The sequence below is a fragment of the Mycteria americana genome, chromosome 6 (genome assembly GCF_035582795.1).
Source record: "Mycteria americana isolate JAX WOST 10 ecotype Jacksonville Zoo and Gardens chromosome 6, USCA_MyAme_1.0, whole genome shotgun sequence".
NCBI classification, from domain to species: domain Eukaryota; kingdom Metazoa; phylum Chordata; class Aves; order Ciconiiformes; family Ciconiidae; genus Mycteria; species Mycteria americana.
Window position 1 is genome coordinate 61,339,558 of NC_134370.1, and position 14,531 is coordinate 61,354,088.

The 14,531-nt window shown below is 39.8% G+C and overlaps 1 protein-coding gene across 9 annotated transcripts in view; it reads right to left on the bottom strand.

The window, feature by feature from the left end:
- ARNT2 (aryl hydrocarbon receptor nuclear translocator 2) overlaps nt 1-14,531 on the bottom strand; it is a 164,866-nt gene that overhangs the window by 100,417 nt on the left and 49,918 nt on the right. For all 9 annotated transcript variants that reach the window (XR_012776269.1, XR_012776268.1, XR_012776267.1 and 6 more), the window contains 3 exons: nt 3,108-3,210; nt 1,033-1,098; nt 486-571 (listed from right to left, as the gene is read on the bottom strand). Coding sequence is in view for 5 of the 9 variants with exons in the window: in XM_075506195.1 (XP_075362310.1) it covers nt 486-571; nt 1,033-1,098; nt 3,108-3,210 (255 nt within the window). In the remaining 4 variants the exon portion in view is untranslated. The remainder of the gene's footprint in view (nt 1-485; nt 572-1,032; nt 1,099-3,107; nt 3,211-14,531) is intronic.

Here is a 14,531-nt window from a genome sequence, read left to right on the forward strand (position 1 = left end):
CACAAAGACTGAACATTCTCCGCTAATACCACCGCTTTGAAGTGAGGACCTATGTACTTAAATTGAAATTACACATTTTCATACATAGGTGCTTGCAACTCAGTACTTAAATATAAAAGCACTAGTTGGTGTTTTCTAGAGGTACAAATGCTTTGTGTTTACGTTCTTAAAATCAGGCCATTTTTATGTCGGTTTATCAGATTGAAAACTTTTGGCCTCGGCTGCTGTAATCCCACATTACCAACAACTCCACTGCTCTCTGTGCCAATGAAATTAAGAAGGGTTTCACATGGAAAAACGGGGAGGCCCTGAGTGAGTAACAACAGCTGATTCCTTGATATTAAAAGCTTCTCAATATGAGACTGAATGAGTTACCCCACTGAAATCCAGCCTGGTGCTGTACCAGCAAAGGATCCTGACCCAGGTTTTCAACTGTCTTGCAGGTAGCGCAGTACACACCGCCTTCAAATGAGACAGATACACACCTGCTGGTGGCCAAGCCTTGATATAGCCAGTGCAATGGACAACAGCATACTGTGCTTCACCTTCTTTTACTGGGCCGAGGCCATTCCTAAATGAAAAGGAAACAAAAATATCACGTTGATTGACATGCAGAATAGCTTTGTTTTTAAACTACAACTACTAATGATTTACTGATATTTGTAAGTTATGTTAGAAACAACCAACCATCAACCTAGAGTTCTGTACAATGTCAGCTCTATTACAATGCTATTCAAGCTGTACCTGTTTTCCATAGTATTTCTCTGAGAAAGATACTGAAGCTTATTTCAGAGATGGAGCTGGTTAAGACAAAGAAGGTGAGTGACTTTCATGAGGTTTGCAAAAAGATCCAGTGACTCCGCCACAGCTGAATTTAGTGGCGAGTTCTCCTCTCCTGAGACCCAGTGCTATTTTACGCTGTGTGCTAATGCAGATGTTTGTCCAGGTAGTACTCCTTGAGTGAGCATTAGCCCAGTGGAAAATGAGAGTGCTTATGGCAACTAATTGTTGTGATAAATTAAGTAATAGTACCTGTATCTTTTTCTCATGGTGGTTATTCTGTTCAGAGGTAAATGATCCAGAGGAGCATTTCCACACCTAAAAGTAAATTCATATTTGAAATGGCTCAAAAAATGAAGATAAATACCCAAGATGAAAATGCATTTTAAGATCTTTATTAGTATATTTAAGTAGATATTAATGGATATTTATCTGACAGAAGGTCCCAGATTCATGTTTTCTTAGAACTTGCTGCTTCCACAGGCTGAGCTTTTTGGGTGTGCTACAAATATTTTCGTTATTTTATATAGAAAAACAGAAGAGAATACAAAAAGATTCCCTTGCGTCCCCGAAACCTAAAGACTATTTGAAATACATCTTCCAAGAGTGGCTAAAGAATAGATACACTTCAAAATACTGTAAAACAAGGGTGAAAACTAGAGAAGCATGTAAGTCAGGCTTAAATAAGGTCCCCAAATATCCACACAAAACAATCTCAGTGTTCCAGTTGTTCCCCTGGACAGAGCATTTCAACTGTCATACACCAGCTACAATGCTAGTGGATATTAATCTAATGTTTGCAAGAATGGACTATTTACACTGTCAAGTAACTTTGTTTAACACTTGTTCATGTGTATTTTGTGATATTTCTAACTGTGCCTAACTGTGTAATTTTAACAATCCATTTGAAGCTAAGTAAACAGTTTGAAGGGTAAAACCAGTTCATTTTCAATGGAAAAAAGAACAATAACAATGAAAGAAGTAATCACAAGGAAAGTTCACATTATTTGAGGCTCGTTCTTCCCACAAGGTTTTTTTTACTTATTACTTTTTTTTCTTTTTTCTTTTTTTTTTAATACCAGTCACTGCCAAGGAGAAGGAATGAACAATTAAAATAAGACTCAGAATTGCAAAAACAATGGGGCTACTGGCATGTATAATATTACCCTCATGCACTGGAGTTTACAGAATCAGGGTGCTAGGAAATAACTCCAATCTGAAATGTTGTTTTAAAAGCTGGGAAACAACTGTAAACAGGACATTAGGCCTGGGGTTTTTTGCACAAAAGAGTCTTCCTCACATGACCACTATGTGCAGCTTGGAGGAAGAGAAAGCAGTGTTTCAAGTGTCTCTCTGCCAAGCTGTATTTCTTTCCGCCCAGTTACAAGAGGGAAAGGAGCTACAGCTTTGAAGTCTAATTTTGCAGGTATGAAGTATATAAACCCCTTACAAAGGCACCCAAGCGCCATACATTCAGCTTCCTCACATGACTGGAAGAATTCCACCACATAACTGAAATACAGGGATCTGTTTTAACGTGTCAAATATTTTGCTTTGCGTGTTTCATTCCATAACAAATTTTGCATCATCTGTTTTCAACACATATATTGGATATAGGCTGCAGATGCAATTATGTACTTTCCCCCCCTAACCACACAGAGAAATTTACTGCAATAGCAACAGGCATTTTATCCCGTTAGCACTACAACAACAGAAGTAGTCGCAAGCCCTAGTCAGAAGCATTGGGCAGGCAGATCTCTTTAAAGAAGCCCAAGCAATGCAGGAGAAGTTGGAAAATTGCAAAATAAAAACCCTCTAACAATTACTCATTTATCTAGCATCAAACAGCTGACATGTGGTTAACTCATACCAGGCTTAGGTTAATTCCTACATAGCTGGCAAGTTTGCAACTGAATTCCTGTTTGTCTTCAAGATTCTTTTAGTATTATTGGTTTGCTGAAAAAATACACAGAGTTGGGCTTTCATTACACTTGCAAAAGCTTTGTTCCCAAAGTTATTGATTCGAATAATTTGACTAGAAGAGACAATGGCTTACATTGCAGGGGTGAAGTTGTCATGAAGTTCTCTGGGGAAAGCATCCTACAACCCACACTGATAAAAATAACTGCAACACACAAATGAGGTGCTGTTTTGTCATTAATCATAAAGGAAGACAGTTCCAAAAGCAAGCATTCTGGAAATGCTTAATGGAAGCGTGTCATTACAGCTTTGTTTTTTAAGCGAGGTCAAATTAGTGCAACAAAATGTCTGAAGTCTAATCTGAGACAGGACTGGAACCATCACAGGAATACAAGGTAAATGCGTACCTCATCCTGCAAATGAAAGACCGCCTTGATCCCATGCACATTCTCATTGAGGACTGCTGACCCTCTTTCTTTACTGTTCCAGTCTTCAAGTCGAGGATTCGTCCTAGAAAAGCCAGGGAGAGCACTGATGTTCAGTACATAAATTTAATTCCATTTACTACAAAGAAAGATGACAATAAGTTCATAAGCTAAATGCCATTAGCCAATTTAGAGAAAAAAAACACTAAGAAAAAATCTTGATCTTGGTCTCATATTGGTTATGTGCTGGTTTAACTAATGATTTCAGTGAAGCTGACTCTGAGTCACAACAGTGATGGCTCTTTTTTCAGTTGGCTCAAGACCAACTTCCAAGGCAGGGTCAAATGTCTGGAGGCAGAGAAGCCAACAACAGCAAGCGTAGCTTTTTGACTTGATCTGCTCGTTCGACTCTTTACCAGAACTGCGGATAAAGCAACACGCATCATTTCCCTGACAGCTGCTCCTCTTTCCCTGTGCTCTTGTGCCTATCTAGAATGCTCTCACCATAACACCACCTCACATATTCAGGGCTGCAGTGACAGTGAGGAATACATACAACTAAGCTTTTCTCCTCAGCGATGAGACAGAGGATATGTCACAGCAGCACTTGTGGTGGGGCCCTTTCGGAGTTGATCAAAACCTGACAAGTCAGCATCTTTTTAAAGTTAATTTTCAGCCGGATCAGTGAGATGATCTGACTCACCACATGGCAACATGAGTCTATGCAAGGTCTGTGGCTGGACCCTGCTGATCAGCATAAGCTGACTACAAATCTCAGAACCTCACCCCACAAACACAGCATTGAAAAGGGATGACAGCAACCAAGTCATCTCAAGAGAGGACAGGACAGAAGGTGCGCTGAGCTGATGCTCCTACAGTAAGTTGGGGGAGGTCTTTATTAAAAAGCAAAGGTAGCAAGGCAGTAACAGATTAACCTTTCCATTCTCCTGATACAAAACAGAAGGCAGTGATTACTAAAGATAGGTTCAGATCAGTGATGGCAGGGTACGGGGTATCACCTAGAATCCTATTGTTTGTCACCAAAGAACTAACAGAATGGACTTTTGCATCTACAGCTCAATTGCTAACAGATGACTATAAAATCTTGCACATTAGTAACACAGACTAGAAATTAATCACTGGCTCAGATCCACAATGCTTCAGAGCTGGATACAGCCACAAGTGTGACAGTGGGCAGGAGAAATGCAGTGGAACAGCTGCTAGACAATTAAATGACAGTCACCAGTGCTGATGACACATGGCCATGAGCAAACCTACATGGTTAAGGTGGGTATCTTTCAATAACTGAAACTATATAAGCCTAAGTTTTTACTATTATATAACTAGCCAAGTTTACAGCAATAGAAGATACCATACTCCGCCTGTACTAAACTGAAGAAATCATGCAGAATACATTCAAAGTCTCCCTCACCAGATTTACTTAAAAGTCTCTGTCCAAAAATTAAGTTCTGAAATAATCCTACTGCCAAACATTAATTTCAGCATTACTTTAACTGAAAATATTTACCCCATCCATGACTGGAAATAAAATAACTACAAAACAGTTTAAAGATCAGTATTTTAGGTAAGGAACTAGGCAGTAGCATTTTATCTTAAGGTATACTAAAGATAACTACTTCTGGAGGAAAGCCATCCTTGTCGACAGAAGGTCAGACTGTGTTATTTGGTGTGTCTCCAAGGTATATCTCAGATGGTTAAGAAGTTAGCAAGCCTGGGAGCAATTCCTGAAGATGCTTCAATTCAGAGCACTGGGCTATATATTATTATAGATGTATGATTCAGGTGTGAGCTGGGAAAAATCATACGACCATATTTCCCAGCTCAGTTACACTGACCCCATGATGCAGGATGGATCTGAGGTTCAAACACACTTTCCTTCCCTGCATCAGAGAGTTTGTCTCCCTGTCTCATTTTCTATATCCAAAGCCACAGTCTATTTCCCCATCCCCTCAACTAATCACACAATTTAAAGAAATAAAATATCATTAGGCAGGAGACAAACTGACTCACAATGAAGGCAATACATGACGAAGCAAATAAAGACAGAATATATGTGCAGGACGCAATGGCTGTCCATATGAGCATACAAGCCAAATCAAACCATTAAAAGCATTTTTCTCTTTCAACACAATAACTTTGTCATACACATAAACAAAAGAAGAGTTTCTGTGCACTTTTTTTTTCCATTCCAATACAAATTCTTGAAGTGACACTAATAATCAAAAAGCAGTGACAATAAATGTAACTCAAACAGCTAATAGAAATGTCTCAGTTTTTATAATGCAAGAGCATCTATAAAAATAAGTATACTTTACAATTACATGGCCACTAAGCCTAAAATTGCTGACATATTCCTTTGGCGTGCCCGGAACTCCTGACAACAAAAGTCATAGTTTTTAAATTTAGCTTTTTGTTTGGCAATATCTTAGAAATATGTACCAGATAACAAATAGTAGTCTAAATTTTGCCCTGACTTACAAAATCACTGCAGGGGGTATGTAAGGGTATGAGTCAGAGAAATGTTTGGTACATAGATATTACAACAAAGCGCTCTCAGCAGCTTGTTTCAATAGTCCATCGTGCATGTGTTAACCTTGTAGAGCCCTAACGATATAGTGCAGATTTTGATAATGAACAAGCAGTTTGTGTCTCATATATTAGAAGCTTATGATCAACTTATTTTGAAAAGAGGAAGAATTATAGTTGAATAGACTAAGGACAAAGCTTTCAATTTAGCTCACACAAACCTGTCAGTGCACTCTCTGGGAGGATCTCTTAAGACATGGCATACCAGGGCTCATATTGCTGTTGGAGCTTTTAAGTTAATAATACTGGTGTCGCCAGGTGTGTAGAGCGTATCTGGGAGAGTAAAATGGGAAACAACCTGCTGTGAGATTTGTATGCAACCAATGCGGCCACGCAGCACAGGTAAATGCTAGCTTTGGAAAAAGGAACAGCATAATACTCCCAAGCCTGTGTCTGCTCACAGTATTGCAAACACACCACTAAGAGCTTTCTCTGTTTGGAGAGCTCTCCTGTTTAATGATGGCAATCTGGATACAGTGTTACCCCTCTTTATTTTTGTGCTAACTGCTCAAAAAAAAAAATCTTCATTTCTAGACCTAGACGTACAGCATTTAGCTTTTACCAGATAATTCTGAAGACGTGCAGAGAGATGGAAAACGGTGAAGTCAGGACAAGCTGGAGTTGTACCACAATATTTGTCGTGACTTCTTATTGCTATGACAATCTGCAACTGTGACAATACAATGTCACCTGGTCTCAAGACAAAAGTCACAGCCGTTTCTTCCCAAGCTCCTCACCACTCCACACCTGACTCTGAGAAGGGAATGGACCCACACCGCTCCGCTTCTGCCAGCATGGATTTGCAAAATCATCTTCTACCTGCTTTAATATAATCTACAGTTTGCTGCAGCTGCTCATGTGATGGACGTGTCAGGTCCCACATCGCAGTCAAGCAAGCTGGCATAAATCGCAACTCAGTGTCATACAGACAGCTCAGTTCAAGGAGGTAGCATGCTCTGATGATAGCTCTGTCACAGAACCATAAAATATTCCTATCTCCGTGTGTTCCTGCATCTTTTACACTGGTGCTGCTACCTTGCTGATAAATGCTCATTTAGGTTTCTCCACAGGAAACACGCACAATGTACGTTTGATGTAAAAGTTGGCGATTAATATATTTTTATTAATAAGCAGTATTCGAGGATGCTCTGACAACTTCTGCTAATTGAATAGAGCACATATGCATTTTTCTAATTTCTTCTAGTTTCTTCAGAAGAACAGTTTTAACAACGCAGTGCCACCACCAGCTGGATCCCTTATGAGCTTCCCCATAAATTGGTAATTGCATGTAGTTCATTTTCATGTTAAACTTTTCCCCTCTCCAGCTCCAGACACAACCCTCAAATACAGCAAGTGCAGGATGCGTGTCTCAATCACAGCACTACTGTGACTGACACTGCTGTCTTATTACCATTTATAGCAGCTGCACAACTCAGAGGAAACCAGAGTTCACTCTGCTGCAAAAGAGAAAGCAAATAAATGAGTACAATGCTTATTAAAACCAGCACATAAATCTCTCCGGTCGGTCTGGGTATAACTGATAATTTGTTGAAATCTACCCACTGCAGTCCTCATTCAGAAGGCAGTATTGCTTAAACGTGTAATAAACCAGTTGTCCTCTGAGCAGGAATTCACCATGCGACCCAGGAACCTGATGTCAGCCGTTGTGACAGGAAAGGTCTGTCAGAGGGGACCACAGAAGTGAGGACAATGTGCAAGAGATTAATTATTTGGGTAAAATTAGAGAAGCCATATAAAGCTCTTCCCACTAAAGAGATTAGTTAGTAACAGATTCAAGTACTGAGGATACATGCCAGAAACATTCCCTTCATGTTATGCTGCAGTGTGTTTTCAAAGATGCTCTAAAAACGTTCTCATAATGATCAAGGGGACAAATGTTCATATTGGCACCGATATGCCCCTTGTGTGTGCAAATAGTGCACAGATTATGCATGAACCTTCCCCTTTTGGATCTCCAGTTGCTACTGTGAATGTTCAAATACCTTTTCTGTGCTTGCAATGTTTGAGATGAACCTAAGCCAAGGATTGGCCTGGGCCTACTGAAGTTCATGGGGTTTCAAATCTGGGAGTTTGGCTCAAATCCATCTTCCACAATAGCACCAGCCTGTTAGAAAATTTGTTCCTCCATGTTTAAGCACTGCATGCTAGGTTTTATAGCCTGGTAATCAAACACAGTCTGTTCTTTGTTACTTTTTTCAGTTCTTTCCTTTTTTTTTTTTGTGGGTTCAAAACTCCATAAGCTTCAACACCTAATTCTACCACAAATGCTTTCTCTGCTGGATTTCCAGTTCCTAAGGATCTTACAGTCTGTAATTAGAAAAAAGGGTTGTTACATGAGGGCATTCTTCTGCAAAAATTTCAGTGGAAGTTGAAACAGCTGTCTCTAAAAACAATCATATGGTATTCACATCCAGTTTGCAGCATGGAAATACCCCTCTTTTGCAACAAAAGAGTACTACCTGTTTACAAAGACCAGAAAAAAATTGTTTTGGCCTCATGCATGCAAAAATACTGTTAGCAAAGTACATGATACAATTTTCCATTTCCCTTTAACTCATCAGTAGATGGACTGCTGTCTTGCATAGAATCTTGGACCTGATAAGGAAACAGTCTGAATTAATATATGAAGTCTGACCTTGCCTTCAATACCTTCAGCAACCCAGCAAGCTTCATGCTGCAGATGATAGTGTCTTGTCTTACAAAGAACAAGTTAGATATTTCATAATAATTCTCAGCCACCAGATTGTCTATGTGTTTCTTTCCAGGCAAAATAAAATGAAGGATAAACTAAGTTTGATTTGGACAAGATAACAAAAGATGACTTTGTGCTTATCAAAAATACTCCACAGGCTACTCATGGAAGACAAACAGGACACAGGAATACTGCACCCAAAAATCCTTATGAAAACTAAAACCATCTTACTATAAAAATGGAAGAAGCAAGACAGGGATGCAGGAAAACAAGAGGAAGTAATTAAAAATAAAAGCAAAGTGATGGTCAAGGTATTGATGCTTCTGGACATAGCTCCAAATGTAATCTGACCGTCAAACTGAAGGGTCAGAGAACAAAGGACTTCTTCTATGGTGATGCTCTCTATTAGTACATTAAATCTTTAGAAATTAGTGGCAGAGATCAGATTAAAGATGTGTGTTCTCAACTAAAACTGCTAGCTGCCAGCCCATCACACAGAAGTGCAACACTGCAAACAAAATTTATAGGGAGGTAGCACAGAAAAGTCTTTATCACTCATGAGTGGGTAGCATCAAAAAGCCAACTCTGTTCCTGTACCTTGGGATATGAAAGATGTGCATGAAGACAGCATTTGTGGTTGGACACTGACTCCACAACAGTTTGTACAGATACAAGATACAGGTCACGGCTTAGGATAAACAATCAAGTTCCAGGAAATGAAGTGAAACTCTTCTTTTTTTTAATTTTTCATGTATCAGTTTACACATATGCGCTGACTAGAACTGAACATTCAGCTTTACACCAACTGAGGTATTCAGCTGGCAGAGTTCCTCTTGAAAACAATGGATGCATTATGAATACACAAAAAAGTCTTCAATAAGAATATTAAATAGCCTAAATTTGATCAATTTATATTAAATTACTTTTGATAAGCTCATGTCAAAGCAAAGGAATTATTCTACATTAATTCAACAATTAAAAGAAAATAAAAACCTTTAAAAATTTATACCCTTACAATTGTAAGGGATACATTTTTATCTCATGTTTAATGCAGCTCAGCAAGTGCTTTAAGCTCTATTAAGTTTAATAAATATACATCCACCCTGTGGCTCCCAATATAAAAGAAATTACAGATGATCTAAGAACACATTAAGAATCAAAACTGAAATGCAAACACAGTATTTGAAGGCTCTCCTTCTAGGAACTCACATTTACGTAAACCAGAAGCACCTCGCAATATACAAATAAAACAATATATACATTAAAAAAAAATAATCATGGCCACACAGCTCTCTGGATTTTGTTATTTACATAAAGGTAACGTTCATAAAAGCACAGACATATCTACCATGTACATACACATATTCGAGTACACAGTCTCTGTCCTGAAAGCCCAAGTTCCTGCCCTACAAATGACAAGGTATCTACTGCAGGGTTGGTGAGACCGAGAGCAACTGCCATAGCGCAGAAATATGCTGCTGGTCATCCAAGTGTCCTCTCAAAACAGAGCATCCCTTCAGCATCACATCACCAAAGACAGGAACCATGTGGACCGAATGCACCAAACAATACAATCCTAATAAAACTGTACCCATGAAAAATGCATCTCTCTGGCCCCGCATTGAGGGGAAAGCAAACACATGAGCAATAAGAACAACCTGGACACTCAAAACATGGTGGACTTAAGACCGTCCTAACTTCAAATTTCAAACTAAGGGCAGAACCACATGACTGGCACCAGTAACATTGCGCACCCAGAACCAGCACTGATTTTACAGCATGCCTCTCGCTCACATCAGAGGTTACAGTGTGGCTCTCACAGGCAATGCCTGCTAACCTGTTTTTTTTTTTTAACACCGCTACTTCATATTTGCTGAGTAGTTAATGGTCTTTTAAATCTACAACAACAAAGACACCAATTCTTGATAACATTTAAAACACATCGAGAGGCCATGAAGAATGTACAGTTCTAGAAAGTAAGAGCCTGATGAGGTTGTTTTTACCGAACAAATTTGCTAACTCGTGATGCTTAACTCATTCATCAAAAACCCCTACTCATTCACAACCCCAGCATGCAGGCACTGGCACTCCTAACACGCTCGTCTTCCCCTGCATCAGACACAGCACCGCCATGTGGGACTGCTGCCAGGGCTCGCAGTGATGCAGAGCAGATGGGCTCATAACAGGCAGCAGGCTTTTCTCTTTCATACTTTGGATTAATACAAAATAAGTATCACAGCTGCATTGTTAGCAGTGTGCATATAGTTTTAATTCACAAGTCAAAAGGGTCTGTTCTCCAGAGTGTCTCCCCTGTGGGTGTAGGAGCCCCTGGGTTCTGCCTGGAAGGTGTCTGGTAGCACAGGTCATCCCTTACTGGTATCACAGCCTTTATGGACCATAATCACAACTTCAATCCCTGGCTTATGGGAAGCTCAGGACATGGGGGAGGGGAACACGTTCCCGATCATGTGGAGGTGGTTGATGTGATCTAAATCTTTCCTGATATTAAAATCATGATCCTATCAAATCTTTCAAGGAGCGGGTCAGTAGGACTCTGAGGGCGGTAGCACTGCAGGTGGGAACAAGGTCTCCCCATGCACACTTCCCACCCTTGCTTCCCAGCTGGTCTGACTGTACAGAGAGGATGGGACCTCCCCACAGGATACTGCACCCTACCAGCAGGCTGTACAGCAAGCCAACCTTTACACCCCTGTCCTCTGCCATATAGGATTTTGTGCTCTGGCCCAACTTCTCCAGAAGAACAAAGCCATGGGGACACTGGTATACCAATATCCCTTGAGAATACAGTACAACTGTAAAATCAGTCAGCCTCACACAGGCTGGAATAAAATCAGGGACCACACAGGACTTCCCAGCTGTCATTATACTGCACACATATCAACCAAGAAGCTTGTGGCATGGCAGGGATAAAATGCAGTCGCTCTTGCTCCAAAGCTGGCAGTGCCTTCCACCCAAATGTTATGAGAGTGCTTTAGCTCTCACAGGCTGGGGCTTCACTGCTCTCACGTGCTTGTTTTATCGTGCAGCAGGAAGCAGCACCATGTCCCTACCTCACTGCACATACCACTATGTTACAAAGCATTGCTAATACACTGATAAACAAATATATCAATACACAAAATAAATAACTGGCTCCAAGCATGCACTTGTTGTTGGCAGACATTAAAGCAACTTTCAGAGGAGATCCACACCTTTACTCCTGTTTTAAAGATGAGGACACTGAAGCCCAAAGGAACAATTTCTCTTGCCTGCAGTCAGCCAGCAGCGGAGGTGCAGCTAGAAACAGGGTCCAAGCTCATATAAGCAATACGAGTTCTCAACACACTGTAGCTGTAGATAAAAATTCTCAATAATATAATACACAGTGATTCTCAGAAAGTCCATAAAAATCTCATGACTACTATATGCTTATCAAGGCATAATCAGCTTAAATGAGAAATAAATATGATTATGCTTCCAAAAGAAGACTATAGGCCGGGTGGCTGATTTATCTTTCTTTATATCCAGTGATAACCTTTTGATGTATCAGTATAGAACCTGAAACAAATTAGCCCAAATAAGGAAAAGAAATTTCACTTGAATCGAATACTCCACTTTCATAATGCTACTTAGAACCAGGACATGCTCTCTATTGCTCATTTTCCCCTCTGTACTCATGAAAAAAATTCCTAAACTACCTATCCTGTAACGATGGCTAATGTTCCACTTATAAATATAAACCATCAAAGCTCTCCTCACTAGCCTAGCTTCTCAGAGGGACTATTTGAACCTCTCTAAATATGTTAAGGTTTACATCATCTAATTGCAAAAGGCGTTGTATAAGCATTAGAGTCAAGTTATGACATTCTTACAATAGAATGAAGAGTCGATCCAATCAACAGCAAGGTTAAGAAAATAAAAAAAGTAATGCAATTGAAATGTAGCTATTTTTAAATATCTGTCTGTCCCCTGCTTACCAACTGGAGACACTGACCCACAAAAGGGGAATTGAAAAGCTTTCTCAACCCCTCTTGTTTTTGAATAAGAAACCCCTCATATTACACAGCTGTTTGCTTAATACAACTTCTTCTTATAAAAGCTCATGAGGCCAAAAGGTCTCTGCTGTGCCTGCCTTCATGTCTGACTAACCAGTCTGCATCATGTAATTCTCCACAGTGTTGGGCAAATATGCATCATTTTAATTAAATTAAAAAGGAAACTATGTGGGCTTTTGAGCCTTGCTATTGAGTTAATTTTAAGGGACTATGTGAAGGGATAGTGTTACAGATCACATGCAAGTTTCTCTGCTGATGGACCTGGAAAAACTGGACAAAAACCCCCAAGCAAATAATTCAAAGCACATGTTGAAAGTGAAGTTATAACATTAAAAAAACCCCAAAAACATTTTAAGGACTAAATGTATTTTGAACTCTCAACAATGGCTATCTTATGTATGGGAAATATTCAGCATGCTAAATAAAATAGCTTGTAGAAGGCCATACAGATGTGTAAGCTCTCCCTAGACATAAATACAATAGCATCTATCTCCATTTCCAGTTTCCTATCTGTAAAGTGGGACTATGATCCTCTCTCTTTTCATCCTTGCATTGTCCATTTAAACTTTAGCAGCAGAAGCTTTATCTTGCTATAGGTTTGTGTAAGTCCTGACACAGCTGCATTCTGATCTCTGCAGGTACTTTCAGGCTCAGTCACTAAACAAGTATCACCAAGTTCATGGTTCCATGAGCTGGGAAGTTGTGGTATCACTTCTGTTACAACTATTAGATGGATTTGAAGGACAGCCTGAGTTGGAGAAAATTATACTAAGGCCTGCCACTGGTCCAAGATACAAAGAGCTCCTCAAAAGACAGAGCAGACTTTCTACACCCAGAAAAATGATGGAAAACCCCAGGAACAGTTACTCCAAAGTACCATCAGCAGAGACTCCCATGACAGGACAGCTATCCAAAATAACTCTGTAAAATGTTATTTATTCTTTTACTATTCACAGCTGCATAATAAATCAATACATAAAGGTTGTAAGTAGCTTTTAAATTAACCTATTTGTTTCACTTGAGTGCTCAGCAGGAAGCTTTACTAAAAACACTTCTGCCAAAAAAGCTTCAGCTCCTAGCATTCTGTATTACTTGTACTTCATTATCAAACTCAAATAACTGGGATAAATGCTTTATTTGTAAATATTAGTATCATCTGGTTCTGAAATTTGGCTGTGGTCTGTTCCACATGAGCCGGTGACACACCATGGAACAGTCCATTAGAGGAAATAAATAATGACTGCAAGATGATTTTGTGAGATATTTTGCTGGGGAAGAATTCAATTTAAATACTAGAGGAGGGGGGGGGAGAGAGAGAGAGAGAGAGAGAGGAGAACAAAAGGCCCAAGGATGCTGACTGGTTGTTTTTATAGGCTACTCCTTTAGTTCAATTAAAATTGAACTAAAAAGGGGCAAAACATCATTATAGGTTTTAGTTCTCTTTTTGAAGACTCAAAACACTTACAAATTACATGCAAAAGTCTCCACACTACAAAAATAGAAAGAAGAATGTCTGATGATGTAAGTTCAGATCTAAGGCACTACAATACAATAGATCAAACCACAGAAAACTGACAGTGGGCCACGTTTACCACCCTGGTTACGTGCTGCTGTATGGGAGGCATTTCCCTCCACACAGCTCTGTACAGGATACAAGTGAGGAGCATGTGGGTACTGTGGTCCCAGCAAGCTGGTGGGAGGCCAGGGAAGGGAAAAAGACCGTGGAAGTCCTGCCTCTGAAGTCCCAGTATTATGAAATAGGAGAGCTTCAGCTAAGGAGAGAGAGATGACAGCAGCATGGGATAAGTCAGTTATTCCCCTTTTGAAGCAAGTGGACGCTCGGGGTGGACTACTCTCACTCCCAGGCACCACTCCTCCCTCTGCCTCCCTAGCCTGTTGCTACCACTCATTACGTAATAATAAAATATTTTAGCGCATTGTATTAACTTCATTGAGACAACACAACATTCAAATTAGGCTAAAGGAAAAGCTAGTTCTCCACAGGGCAGATGTTAAGGTTAATACTGCACC